This window comes from Mytilus californianus, unplaced genomic scaffold (genome assembly GCF_021869535.1).
Source record: "Mytilus californianus isolate M0D057914Y unplaced genomic scaffold, xbMytCali1.0.p SCAF_7, whole genome shotgun sequence".
NCBI classification, from domain to species: Eukaryota; Metazoa; Mollusca; class Bivalvia; order Mytilida; family Mytilidae; genus Mytilus; species Mytilus californianus.
The window spans coordinates 36118184-36133408 of NW_026262723.1; the positions used below are offsets into that span (position 1 = coordinate 36118184).

General features: G+C 33.6%; 1 protein-coding gene and 1 long non-coding RNA gene across 2 annotated transcripts in view; one reads left to right on the plus strand and one right to left on the minus strand.

Annotated features, from left to right (window-relative positions):
• The window catches only part of LOC127710082 (uncharacterized), a 467780-nt gene that overhangs the window by 140599 nt on the left and 311956 nt on the right, over positions 1–15225 (plus strand). The window contains exons 22-24 of the mRNA XM_052215826.1: positions 3143–3358; positions 5323–5562; positions 9924–10175. Of these exons, the coding sequence (XP_052071786.1) occupies positions 3143–3358; positions 5323–5562; positions 9924–10175 (708 nt within the window). The remainder of the gene's footprint in view (positions 1–3142; positions 3359–5322; positions 5563–9923; positions 10176–15225) is intronic.
• The window catches only part of LOC127710106 (uncharacterized), a 137278-nt gene that overhangs the window by 55388 nt on the left and 66665 nt on the right, over positions 1–15225 (minus strand). The window lies entirely within an intron of this gene.

The following is a 15225-nucleotide window of genomic DNA, read 5'->3' on the forward strand; positions in this document are numbered from 1 at the left end:
GTTCACTGCAACAGGTGAAAGTTCTTGTTGCTTTTGCTTAGCTAACTGCTTTAGCACCGCCTGTATGTAGTAATCCTCGGGTGAGCCGGCATCTTTGTTAGTTCCATGGGAGCCGCCATCTTTGTTCGGTCCCCAGAAGCCGCCATCTTTGTTTGTTCCACTGGATCCGCCATCTTTGTTTCCTCTGGAAGCATTACCAAATTCGCCATCTTGAAATTCTACGTCACCACGTTGTGTGCATGCTCTTGATGTAGACCGTCTCCGCGAACTCGCCATTAATTTCGTGTGGAAAAGTATTTTTCACTGCCTTTAACAAGAGCTTCTTTTGTCAAATTGGAATATTAATCTCTTTTAAATCGTCAGCTTCGATTAAAGATAACGCTTCCATGCTGTTAAAACCAAGCTCCAAAATAGCATCGGCTGTAGCTTCAGTCAGCTTCATGACATTGGCCCACGCCCTCACTTTTATCAGACGACTGTCTTTCAGCTGTAGTCATGAACGTAACGTCTTCGTTGTCGGAAATTTTTAATGTGCTGTTGAATGTTATTAATTAAAAATACAGTTGATTGCAAAAAGTTAATCGCGTCTCACTGACGCATTGGTAGCACAAACGCACATCTTTGTGATGTAACCACAGAAGAAACAGCCATTGCATGAAGCTGCACAGTCCAGCCTAATACTCCAATAAACAAATCGTCAACTTCCTTCAGACTGTTGGAAATATCTTGCAAAAGTACGAATGTCACTTTCTGTTAACAAATACCAATCGGGAATATTCAATAAGGTTCTAGTTCGTTTGTCTGCACGTTCATATATCTCTGGGTTCATTTTCACTTCGAAAATACTAATCCATATTATGTTATAATAAATATATACGATCCTGGTAAAAAACGGCATGTTAAGAAATTATTTTCCCGAAAAATATAAAATGACTGCTACAAGCAAGCGCTGCTTTAAGAATAATTAAGATTGCGTGTTTAAAACAAAAGCCCTGCTAATTAAGTGCTGATTGGTTAATTCAAAATTAAAGAGCAATCTCATTGGTTAATTAGTATGATCTCGCAAAACAATTAGTAAACGAGAAGCACATGCAGAAGTGACTGGGAAACCCCCTTGCTGATTGGATAATAATCTTAACACGTCAGGGCCCCTGCATAACTTATGTACAGCATTCCAAAACGTATTGTGTCTTAATAATCTATTTATATAAAATAGTTCCATTTGTAATGAACTTTTGAGTTGTATTTCTCTATGTATTTCGGAACTGCAAAAATCCTGATCACTTTGGACAAATAATCACTTGCATGAAGGTTTTTATTCCACCTAAGAAGAAAAGCATGGTTTAATTAAAGGGCTGGTTGACAAATTCATGATAGGGATATGAAATAGAGAACAATGGCCTGAATGAATAAAATAAAATAACATTCTTTTTAAAAGATTGTAATAAATTGATAGTATATGAATAAAGGAACTTAAAAATCAGAACAAATGAAAGGTCTGTGTCCTTGTTTTTGAGATGTAATCAATTGAAAATTTTGAGGGAAATGATTTTCTCTAGATTTTTTTCATACATTAAACATTAACATCTTTTTTCTTTCAGAACCTATGAAAAAATAACAAGGATTTTATAAGATTTTCAAAAAATGGCTTTTTAAACTGTATGTATGTTAGCAGGAAAAATTTTATTGGCTTTACATTAGGGCTTCCAAAAAATATTTGTGCCAGCTGGACATTTTTAGTCTTATCCCGATTTTGATCCCTTAAGACTACTTAACAAAAGGCAGTCATGCTTATCAGTTGGGCATCATTTAAACAATGAATGATTGACATAGAAACAATATTAAACTTGACTTTTGATACAAATTCGATGTACTGACGTAAACTGTTAAATTGACAAAGCATCATTCGAAGTGTGCAACATATGCGTACTAATATCTGTCTTAGAATCTTTATTTGTGCAAAATTACGTTGTCAAAATCTTTACTTTTGTTTTTGAAGGTACATTTTCTTATACCGGATGTTGACTTGACAATGGTAAAGCACATCCCAGAGTCAGATACGAAAAATCCGTGTACGTTTACAAAGCACAATTGAGTTTATGTAGCTCTTTCCAATGTTATATCTTCAAGAAAATACTTGAAATGAACGTTAGATAAGGTATCAGATAATTTTAGCATTTTTAAAGAATTCGGATGCATCATTAAATCTCACAACTGCGCACATGCGCACGTGTGTACTTTGTTCAAACAACGTGGTCCTGACGATTTTTCGCTTAAAACCTTTACAACTACCCTATGAAAATTTTCATCAAATCACATATTTATATAAATATTTTTGATAATTTAAATCTTTTTGATTAAATTGATTAGATGCAAACCGCTGAAATTTATGAAAATAACTTCAAATAGACCGATCAATGTCCGGTACATATTAGTTTACCTGTCACCTGAACAGGTAAATTTCAACTGTCTGACAACTAATTAACCTTGATTGCAATGAGAGGGTATTAAAGTAGGGTTTGTTTTGATAGTACTTATTCACCAAGTCACTTTTATGAACGGAAATGTGGCTGTTTAAGGCAAAAGGTCAGGTCAAAAAGATCGCAAAAACTTCATTTTTTTCTGAATTCAATATGTTAAAATGGCAAACCCATGTTAAATGTCTGTTTCAGGTTTGGCACAACAAGTCATATTTATAATTTATCGGTCATGTCTGGAAAATACGACCGTATTGGAAGCCTTGCTTTACATAGATAAAACTAAAGGATTCCGAATATCTGACATAATGTTCAAAAGAAGAGTAGCAAACATCCTTAATGTCAATCTTTGTCCATATTTATTATTTAAAAGTCAACAATCAATTATTACTACACAAGAAAAGATTTTGCTGGTATTTTAGCAACTTGTACTATCTTTTCTACATTATGAAATAAGGACAAGAATCATGCAAATAAAAGAAAAAAAAAGGCTTACTAGGTTATCATCAGTATACCAAAAGAAGAGACATGACACTATAGTAAAAAACAGTGCACTCAGAAATGCTGCCAAAAATTGTAACCCTTAAATATCTGGTTGCACACTAAAACCCCCATAGGGATTTTCAAAAGTTGGCATCTGCATGTCTCTTTTTATCTTTTTTAAGGTGGAAGATGTAAAGATCCCGGCACACCTGGTGGTGCCATGCAAGTTGTTACCAGTTATGAAGTCGGTGAAATGGTATACTTTAAATGCAAGAAACCTGGATATTTACCTGAGCCTCCACAGCCTTTGGAGTGTGTAGTAGATATTAGTACAGGGAATATAACATGGAACGCCACTAATTTAGATGATGGTTCAGCAGATTTGCCTGAATGTCTGGGTAAGTAAGAACTTTACTTTACCAGATAGTTCAATAGAATTGCCTCAAAATGCATAGATACCATCCATTAGATTCTCAATAAGTATGTTACATTATGTATGCTATTTATAGACAGGTGTCCTATATATTGATGGAACCACATTATCTGAAATACATGTAATTATGTACTCTGCAATGTATTCATAATATCCATGTGTTTTTGTGTTTGTTGAATTATTATAAAAATGCTTAAAAAAAATCCCATAAAAAGCAAAAAATCTTTACCGTATATTCATCAATGGCCCCATTTAATTCAACTGAAATTTATGTCCTTTTAAAAGAATTGTATCAGAGTTGAAGTGATGTATAGGAGCGTTTTATGTGGTAACCTCAATTTTACAAAGCTTGGACGATTATATTTTTGTAAATATATTTGATTTGCTCAATAAGTGTGCTACATTATGAACAGGTATCTTATCAATCAAGTGAAGGTGATAAAGGGCTTATTTATTGCATAACTATTGATACCAATATCACTATCCCTGTCGTGTCCTGTCTGCATCAAGATCTTCATTGGGTTCTGATCTGATGAAAACATGGCTGACGGAGCAGGTGTCCCGAAATTTCTTCCCTCAATTTGGATAATATTTTTTAGGACTTATTACATGTATTAGTCGAAATCAAATTAATACTAGATCTCTAGAATAAACAATTCTTTGTTATCAAGTATGCAGTATGAACTGCATAAAAATTTGTACCTGTTTTTGTAAAAGCGTTTACGAATAATATATGGAATGCAACAATTTAAAACTGTGATGATGTTAAGGACTTGAAACTGCAAATTCCTTGGGAATTGATCATGGTACCTTCATTTTTTGACAAACCGGAAGTTTGCACCTAAGACTTTTGGCTTCACTTGGATAAACTCATAAAACCAATAATCAGATAATGAATTGTGAACAAATTCATGACATACTTTAATTTCATGAAATCTTCTTAATGTATGATTTCACCCTTGAGATTTTGTGTAATGTGTGTCCAAAATTAAGGAAACCCATGTTTTGACAGGTCTTCAAATGTCCGGTGATTTCTCACATGCCTTTTAAAAATAGTTAATTTAGAATTTGGAAAGATTTTATACTACGAAATACAGTACAGTTTGAACCAAACAGACTGCCAAGGAAGCGCAGCAAATGTTTTTTTTCAGTTTGATAAAATTTGCTGTAGAATGAAAACATTTTATTCTAATAATGTCATAATTTTTATTGTGGAAAATGGTTAGATATACTAATCATGGGATTGCAATTATAAATTTATGCTTGAACTTATAAATTTTAATCTTTACTGTCCCTTCGGAAGACAAAATCAATTACAAGAAGGATTCTATTTATGCAACATTTTGAATATGACTAAATCAGGTAATGCGCAATATCACTAGCCGCACGGACACGTGATTCCACTGTTAATTTGTTTGTATTGAGTAACTGAAGGAAATGTATTATACATTAACAGGACATGCAGGCTTTTTTACTGAAAACATATTTGTCCGTATATATATATCATGCACCTATTGGATGATTAAACTTTTCATTACACTTTTTGAACCACTGCAGATCAGAGCTTTTAGATATTTTAGATATTTCAGAAAATCTTTCTGTTTTCTAGATAAATAAATGTGTTTGTGTTGTGATGCACATACATCAATCAATAGGAGTTGGAAGTGTATTTTGGCAGTCAAGTTTTAAAAAATTGTTTTTTGGGGAAAATTTTGTATTCTGAAAATATGAAGAAAAGAATATCAAACTTTTTTTTCCTTAACATATTTTTTGCATCTATGTTAAGTATGTATTGTGCCTAAATGGTCTCAATAAGGATCTGACTTGTTTGATTTTTATTTAATTTGGCTGAAAATAATTATTGCTTTATACCTTATGAAAATAAATACTGCTTGTATTGAAAGATCATCATTTAATTTTTTGTTCTAGATAAAACACCCCCAGTTTTCTCCAACTGTCCTTCCGACCCTATTTATGTTGACAAAACAGAAGAATACACATACCCAGATCTAAATGCTACAGATAATTCTGGTGCTGTTAAGAAAATAAGCAATCCTGGTGGGTACAGGCCAAGTGGACTCCGAACTAACTCAGATATAGACATAACCTACACTGCAGAGGATTTTAGTGGGAATACTGCAGACTGTGTTATTAAAATTATAGTTAAAGGTAAGAAAAATAAAGGTAATTTGTTTCTGCAATTGTCTGAAAGAACTTGTAGCAAAAGGGACAGACAGAAATAAAAAAAAAACATTTATTTTGAAAAAACAGATCGAAGAATTTTGATTGTGCTTTTTTTATATCTAAAAGTTTAATACAAGGAAATAATGACAATTTAATTTATAAACTGAACAACCACTATTGTCACTGTGACCTTTATTAGACGGGAATACACACCCTGTGTTTCCAATGAAATAAGCTGGCAAAATAATTTCATTTATTATACAAAAGAAAAAACTGTGCATTGACACTGACAGTGATTTTCCTACCTTTTTAGCTCACCTGACCCGAAAGGCCAAGTGAGCTTTTCTCATCACTTGGCGTCCGTCGTCCTGCGTCCGTCGTCCGTCGTCCGTAAACTTTTACAAAAATCTTCTCCTCTGAAACTACTGGGCCAAATTTGACCAAACTTGGCCACAATCATCATTGGGGTATCTAGTTTAAAAAATGTGTCCGGTGACCCGGCCAACCAACCAAGATGGCCGCAATGGCTAAAAATAGAACATAGGGGTAAAATGTAGATTTTGGCTTATATCTCTGAAACCAAAGCATTTAGAGCAAATCTGACATGGGGTAAAACTGTTTATTAGGTCAAGATCTATCTGCCCTGAAATTTTCAGACGAATCGGACAACCTGTTTTTGGGTTGCTGCCCCTGAATTGGTAATTTTAAGGAAATTTGGCCGTTTTTGGTTATCATCTTGAATATTATTATAGGTAGAGATAAACTGTAAACAGCAATAATGTTCAGCAAAGTAAGATCTACAAATAATGTCCGATGACCCCGCCTTCCAACCATCATGGCCGACTTGGTTAAAAATAGAACATAGGGGTAAAATGCAGTTTTTGGTTTATATCTCTGAAACTAAAGCATTTAGAGCAAATCTGACAGTTGGCAAAAATGTTCATCAGATTTAGATTTATCTGCCATGAAATTTTCAGACGAATCCGACAACCCGTTGTTTGGTTGCTGCCCCTGAGTTAGTAATTTTACAAAAATTTTGCAGTTTTTTGTTATTATCTTAGATATCATATTAATATTTAATATCTAATACTATTAATTATGATTTTAACCTTGTTTTACATGATTTCTAAAGCATCAGTAAATAGAGGTGAGCGACACAGGCTCTTGAGAGCCTCTAGTTTCAAATGGGGCCCTAGGAAAAATGTGTCATTTAACCTGTAATTGGGAAGAATTAAATCATAGTTTTCATCATATTTTATCTTAATGAGGTTATTTATTAGAATTCCAATTTTTGTTCAAATTAGAACATATCAATTTTTTTTCTTGATGCATGTTAATATATATTCAAGGTTTGACAATTACTAAATTGCTTAATAAGCTCAGAGGGCTAGTTAAATTCTGTTTTTACAAGTCTTCCCTTGACTGCTAGCCCTCCAAGTGCTGAAGCACTTGATATATTGTGTCAAAGACAGGACCCATGCAAGTGGGTCTGATGGCATTATTTTAAATAAATGAAGCTAAATCATGTGTTCTGGGTCATTTCCAAAGCGCCTTGAGCATGTTTTGCATGATTAATGTTTCATGAGATTGCACTGGTTTGCAAAGAAAAGTAAAGAAAAAACTTTATTTTATATTTTAAAATCATCTCCATTAAGAGTGTATACAGTGATCTATAGAGATTAAATCGCTATGGGCCCATGACCCCACTCATATAAATTTTAATGGACCATTTTGAACATGAATGGGCCATGAGATGAAATGAATGGGGCATTATAGTTTATAGCATAAGTAAAAAGTATATACTAAATTGGACGGTACTAGATGATACTGTTAAAGATTCGTTTCTCTTCCCATGAATTCCTTGTGTAAGTGAACTGAAGTTTCATGCACATCCCTGGCTTGATGGCCTGATTTATTGATATCATCACAACCAACAGAAGAAAGTAACGTATTGACCAGCAAAATCAGAAGTTTGCCGCACTCTTTGGCATGTTTACAAATTTTGTAAATAAACCCAAGACCAAAAATTAACAAAGACAGAAAAGCACATTTCATGGAGACAAAATCAAAATTATATCATTTTCCCTGTTTTCAGATAAACCATTCGTTGTAGATCTAAGCTAAACTGGTTTCCGATATATGATCGTTATCTGTCTATATTTTTCTTTGGGAATAGTACAACAACCTACATTTTGAACCAAAATTGTACAAACGATAAAATTATCAATTACCTTTCCTCTACAGTTGATGAATTGGGAATTTTACAGGCTAATTTGGGAAAATTTCAGGTTTTTTCTAATTGGGAATAGGGCCGATATTCAGATCCAAAATAAAGGCAGGAAATTCACTGAAAATAATTTCATGATCTTTTGCCATCAATTGAGTATACTATATACCATTATAGGGGAAATCTTAAATACTGATTAGGTGTGTATTACAAACATGTACAGTATGTTGACTTGTTTTATTTTTTTTACCACAATTTTACATGCAGATTTTTTCAATATGAAAGTTTTTAACAGACAAGGGATATGCATCGAACATTGGCTATTTTACATGTAATGATTGTTTACTTGCTTACTTAATCCACTTTGTGACTGTACAATGCCATTATTCTATTATTGTTTGCCCCATTTGATTTCTGTAAACAACTAGGTCATTGCTAGTAGAACAAGTCTTTCTTGCTAGCAGGGTAATTTGATCTGACTACACCATACTGGATTGGGTTTGTGGTTGGTTAATTTGAGGTGTATAATGATTTATGTAATGTTATATAATCCAGCTTGTTAAATATGTGTGAATAATATTTGTCGTGTAATGTTTACATGTACAACTGGGTGTTCCTAACCTATAGGATAACGTCCTATCAAATCTAGATATAATGGTTACAGGTTTAACTCCGCCTATTTGTATTGTTTGCAGATATCAATCTTAATTACAATGCTTGAGCAAACTTTTATACAATTAAAGCAAGCAAGCCAACCGTTGTCTTAACTCTACAAGCATTATGAAATTAGCTCTAAGTGGTTTATTGATTTGGGGTTGTATGGCGGTTGATCATGAGTGATATTGATGATTTTCACTTTTTCAGTTCAGGAATTATGGTCCTTGAGTCATTGTAGATTGGAAAATGGTACTTTATGTTGTTTCCTTCAAATAATTTATGAACCCGCTTTTCAAATTTCAATATGTTGTAACTGATGACAAAATTGGGGTCAATTACGATATTGTTGATTTTCATTTTCTCTGTTCAGGAGTTATGGTCATTGATTGATTGGAAATTTGCATTTGATGTTGTTTCCATACAATAACTTAGGAAAAGTAAGGTGGAAGATACCAAATGGACATTCAATCCCATATTGAAAAACAAACTGACAAGGCCATGGTTTAAAACTAAAAACTACAAAAAGATAAACAACAATACTCAAAACACAACACAGAAAACTAATGAATGAACAACACAGAACTGTTAAACAAGTGCTTTTCCAATTCCAATGTATTGTTGCTGATAACAAAATGGAGGTCAAGTTTGATTTTCACTATTGCTGTTCAGACTTAATACTCCTGCATTGATTGTAAAATGGCACTTTATGTTGTTTCTATGCAACAATGGCTACCTTCACATTACAGAAAACTTGGTTTTCTTTCAATTGTACAGCTCATTTCTTGTTTAGTCATCATAGTATTTCATCAATAGGTAATAAGCAACATAATATTCATTTTCTGGTTTACCTAACTTAAATGCACACCTATCTTCATTGTTCTTTTTTCTCAAGTCTTTAATGTTGATTAATTTATTTTCATGATATTTTATTTTAAGTTTAAAAGATCCTGCCTAAAGCACTTTTTATTTTCTAGAACTCCACATATATGTTCAACTATGCTTAGGAAAATTATGAATGATTATAAATCATCTATCTGACTTTATGTCTTCAAGTGCTAGCAATTAATTTATCATGGAATTTATTTCTACCAAATGCCATCATGATAGAAGAATTGTAAAGTCATAAAAGTGTGATTGAAAGACATACAAAATAACAGGACCCCTCAGCTTGATTTTTAGAGTGTAGGGATATAAGTATAACATGAAACTGAATAGACAAAGAAACAAGATAAAACAGTTCTGTTATTAATGATTCACAACTTGAAATGCTTCCTGGAATTATTTCATCCCATATCCTTTCGTAACATTGCACTTGGCATTTTGCATTAAATCATTAGAGAAACAGATTCTACATCTATAACCTGTTGAATACTCACTCTAGATAGATAAATATTATAGTCAACAAGGTGTTGAGGTTGAGTATGTAAGAACTTGTAGACAAAGATAATTTTTGATATTACAGATTATGCAGGGCACCAATTGACATGTCCACAGAATATAACCATACACATAGATACAGCAGCTGGAGAAGTCTTCAATGTTAGTGATGTTGTGTCAGCTACAACTTCAGATTCTGATTTAACCTTTACATTTAGTCCTGCAGAATTAATTACCTTGGATCATACAGCAGTGGTAGCACAGAAGAAAGTAGTTGTCACTGCAACTGATAAGTGGGGTGCTGAGGACCAATGTTCATTTTTGGTAGAAACTAAAGGTAAAATGTAGTTTAAAGAAACTGTCTGCACCAATCAAAGGAAATAGTTCATTAGTTATTATACCCAATACAAAAAAGATGTGAAATATTGCTATTTTATTCTTGTCACCATGACAAGGATTTCATTTCTTATTAAATTCTCTTCAAATTTGTATGGATCAGTTCCATAATTTATAATCTGAAAGAGAAAATTTTTTTTCAAGGGGGGTTAGGAGGGGAGGGGGGGGTTGTAAATATATTTCTTTTTTATTCTGGTGTCAGAGATTGTGTCTACATTTTATACAAGATACTCTTTTTTAAGATAAGGTTTCCATTCAACAAAAATTATATAATGGGTAAGTTCGAATATTAGAAAAAATTGAAATGGGTGAAATATTTTTTTTTTTATAAGGATGACATGTACAGTAATACTTTTCCATATTTATTCTTGCCAATGTGTATTGCCTTCATTTTTATACGCCTGTTTATGGGACGTATTATGGTATACCGTTTACCGTCTGTCTGTCCGTCCGTCGTCAACATGTCAGACATTTACTCAAAAACGCTTTAACCAATTTGCATGAAACTTTGGTGAATTGTTTTTTATAAATTTAAAATTTTACGTTTCCTAGTTTTGGGGTTTTATTCATTAAAAAAAGGGGGATTTTCAAGTTTTCGGACAATAACTCAAAAACACTATCACCAATTTGCAAGAAACTTTGGTGAATTGTTTATATCTATTGACATGACCTCCCTTTCCATTTTTATAAATTTTAGATTTTACGTTTCCAAGTTATGGGGTTTTATTCATTACAAAAAGGGGGATTTTCCAGTTTTCGGAAAACAATATATACGTCAGATAATGCATATTTTAAAGGATTTTCTTGACTGTCATATAATACACCTCGTGTTGTCATGATTGGTCCTATGACAGACCGACCATAACCCTACTTGGGGTATACGACAAAAAAACCCTTAGAAATGGCTGATATTTTTATACGCTGTTTACGGGACATATTATGGTATACCTCAGTCCGACTGTCCGTCCGTCGTAAACATGTGGCATTAACTCAAAAACACTTAAACCAATTTGCATAAAACTTTGGTGAATTGTTTATATCTATTAATGTGAGCTCCCTTTCGTTTTTTATAAATTTTAGATTTTACGTTTCAGAGTTATGGGGTTTTATTCATTAAAAAAGGGGGATTTTCCAGTTTTCAGACAATAACTCAAGAATGCTTTCACCAACTTGCAAGAAATTGTGGTGAATTGTTTATATCTATTGACATGAGCTCCCTTTTGATTTTTATATATTTCAGATTTTACGTTTCCGAGTTACAGGGTTTTATTCATAAAAAAAGGGGGATTTTCCAGTTTTCAGACAAAAATTCAAAAATGCTTTCAGCAATTCTCGTGAAACTTTGGTAAATTGTTTATATCTATTGATGTAAGCTCCGTTTAGAATTTTATAAATTTTTCATTTATCATTTCTGAGTTATGGGGTTTTATTCATTAAAAAAGGGGTGATTTTCCAGTTTTCGGACAATAACTCAAAAATGCTGTCAGCAATTCTCATGAAACTTTGGTGAATTGTTTATATCTATTGATGTAAGCTCCCTTTACATTTTCATGAATTTCTAATATGACATTGAGAATTAATACAACTTTATTTGTTTATAGTCTGACAACAGATTTACTAAGTATTGCGCAACAGCACAGTGTATTGCACAACAAAAAGAAATCTTTAATTGAATATAAATTCAATTCATATAACCCATTTCAAGTTCTTTGACTACATTTATTCAGAAACCTATAATATGTCAAATATTTAATTACAATCCAAATTCAGACCTGTATCAAGCTTGAATATTGTGTCCATTTTTGCCCCAACTGTTCAGAGTTGGACCTCTGCGGGCGTATCCAGCTTAGCAGATTGTTCAAGCATATTGTTTTTCTGAAATTGTTTAACATTTCACAGCGGTATAACATGTTACTTTAATTATTTTTCCCTTAGTTTATTTATTTTGTATTTGCATTGTATCATATATCAAATTTATTTGTTCAGTGTATGTTCACTGGTGTTAATATGTCTTTTGATTGAGTTAAGCCAATCTAATTGATATTTTATATTGTGATGTTACGCTATTGTTACAAATAAGGATGAAGGTTTGGTACCATTAAAATGTTTAAACCCACTGCAATTGTTTGCACCTGTCCTAAGTCAGGAATCTGATGTTCAGTAGTTGTCTTTTGTTGATGTGGTTCATAAGTGTTTCTCGTATCTCGTTTTTGGAAAGTTTGCTGTAGCTTGCTATAGCAAAAACTTTCCCAAGGTATCGGCCTCAAACTGGAAGTGACAGACTATCTTACTTAAGGATGTGTGTTCTACTCCTAGATAATGTAGTACTGGTTTTTGACAACTAATTCAAGGAAGATGCTTTTGAAATTTTGAGTTACTTCTATTTTGATTAGTTTACAGTTTGAATTAAAATGTACTGAATGTTCATCGATAATTCAAATGAATTCAACTTCATTTTGAAAATGGCTATCACGAATAGTACTTCGCGAATCTGCACTGCGCGGAAAGTAAAATCAATACACATCTACACGAGACAGCAGTTTCTACATTATGCTTTTATCTGTATTCCCCAGACATGCGTGAGATCCATATCAATGGGAGTAATATAATTCCGATTTAAGGGGTTTCCTCCCCTCCTCCGGTTGAAGAGAAAATAAATACCGTGTTTAAAATATTTCATGAATGAACATTTTTCGACACTTACTACGATTTTTACAATGTTTATTAAAGACGTAAAAGCCTGAGTGTATCGAAAGTATCCCAGTATCTCATCTCGGCCCACAACAAACTCGGACTATAGTAAACTCGGCCTATTACATAATCAGCATCAGAAAATCGGACTATAACAAAATTCGTAATTATACTACTTGCTATTAAGTCTCCCAAACAAAGTTTGGAGACTTATTGTTTTGCTCAGTTCTTATTTTTTTTCTTCTTGAGGTCTATTTAGGGGTATTTTGAGGGGCCAACAGAAGGGAAGGATTTACTATAGAATCCTATGGGATTTATTTTTTTTAAAATTTTCAAATGACTATAACTTGAAAACAATAAGTGATAGACACACACGGTTTTCAGTAATGATCACAGGATCATAAAACTAATCAAATGAAATATAGCAGGAGTCCCTCTGGATCAGCCCCACCCCCTCCTGTTTGATAACTTTTAAAAGGTTGAGATCCCCACCCCTAAACAATATATATTCTTGTATGGGACATTAAAACAAGTCAAATGAAATATAGGGGGAGTCCCTGGGTGTCACCTCACCCCATCCTGTTTTGAAAACTTGTAAACGGTCAAGATCCCCACCCCGAAACCATATATATTCTTGTACGGGACAATAAAACAAATCAAATGAATTAAAAGGGGAATCCCCTTGGGTCAATCCCACCCTCTTCCTGTTTAAGAACTTGTAAACGGTCGAGATTCCCACCCATAAACCATATATATTCTTGTATGGGACAATAAAACAAATCAATTGAAATATAGAGGAAGTCCACCCGACCCCCCTTCTTTTTAAAAACTTGTAAACAGTCGAGATCCCCACCCCTAAACCATATATATTCTTGTATGGGACAATAAAACAAGTCAAATGAAATATAGGGGGAGTCCCTGGGTGTCACCCCCACCCCATCCTGTTTTGAGAACTTGTAAACGGTCAAGATCCTCACCCCGAAACCATATATATTCTTGTACGGGACAATAAAACAAATCAAATGAATTAAAAGGGGAATCCCCTTGGGTCACTCCCACCCCCTTCCTGTTTAAGAACTTGTAAACAGTCGAGATCCCCACCCATAAACCATATATATTCTTGTAGGGGACAATAAAACAAATCAAATGAAATATAGAGGAAGTCCATAGGGGTCACCCCTACCCCCTTCTTTTTGAAAACTTGTAAACGGTCGAGATCCCCATCCCTAAACCATATGTATTCTTGTATAGGACAATAAAACAAGTCAAATGAAATATAGGGGGAGTCACTGGGTGTCACCCCTACCCCATCCTGTTTTGAGAACTTGTAAATGGTCAAGATTCCCACCCCAAACCATATATATTCTTGTAAGGGACAATAAAACAAATCAAATAAAATAAAAGTCGAGTCCCCTTGGGTCACTCCCACCCCCTTCCTGTTTAAGAACTTGTAAACGGTCAAGATCCCTACCCATAAACCATATATATTCTTGTATGGGACAATAAAACAAATAAAATGAAATATAGGGGGAGTCCCTGGGTGTCACCCCACCCCCATCCTCTTTTGAGAACTTTTAAACGGTCAAGATCCCCACCCCGAAACCATATATATTCTTGTATGGGACAATAAAACAAATCAAATGAAATAAAAGGGGAATCCCCTTGGATCACTCCCACCCCCTTCCTGGGAATGACTAATTATGGGAGCTTTGTTTGGGAGACTTCGTCACAGCATCATGTTACAATTATTTCATGTATTAAGTAATTTTTTTTTAAAGTCGGAAAAAAAGTTAAACACCCAATCTACACATTTACAACCTATTTGAAATATTACACATCTACCGTTGCAAACTTTCCACAGGTGCAATCCAGCACTTTGATTTATATAGTTTAGACAGTTGGTTTTCCCGTTTGAATGGTTTTACACTAGTAATTTTTGGGGCCCTTTATAGCTTGCTGTTCGGTGTGAGCCAAGGCTCCATGTTGAAGACTGTACTTTGACCTATAATGATTTACTTTTATAAATTTTGACTGTGATGGAGAGTTGTTTCATTGGCACTCATACCACATCTTCTTATATCTATTATCTCTAACATACCTAGGAGTAATGGCCCTCAAATAAAGATTTTTGACAGATTTAAATGACTGTTTGATATCTTGTCCGCAAAAATATACAGAAACTGTAATGAGCAAAAATGAGGAAAAATGACCAGCAATACCAGATCTACAAGAATGCTCACACAACTGAAACCATAAACTGATTCTTCATTTGAGATATTGTCATACCACCACTCTAAAAG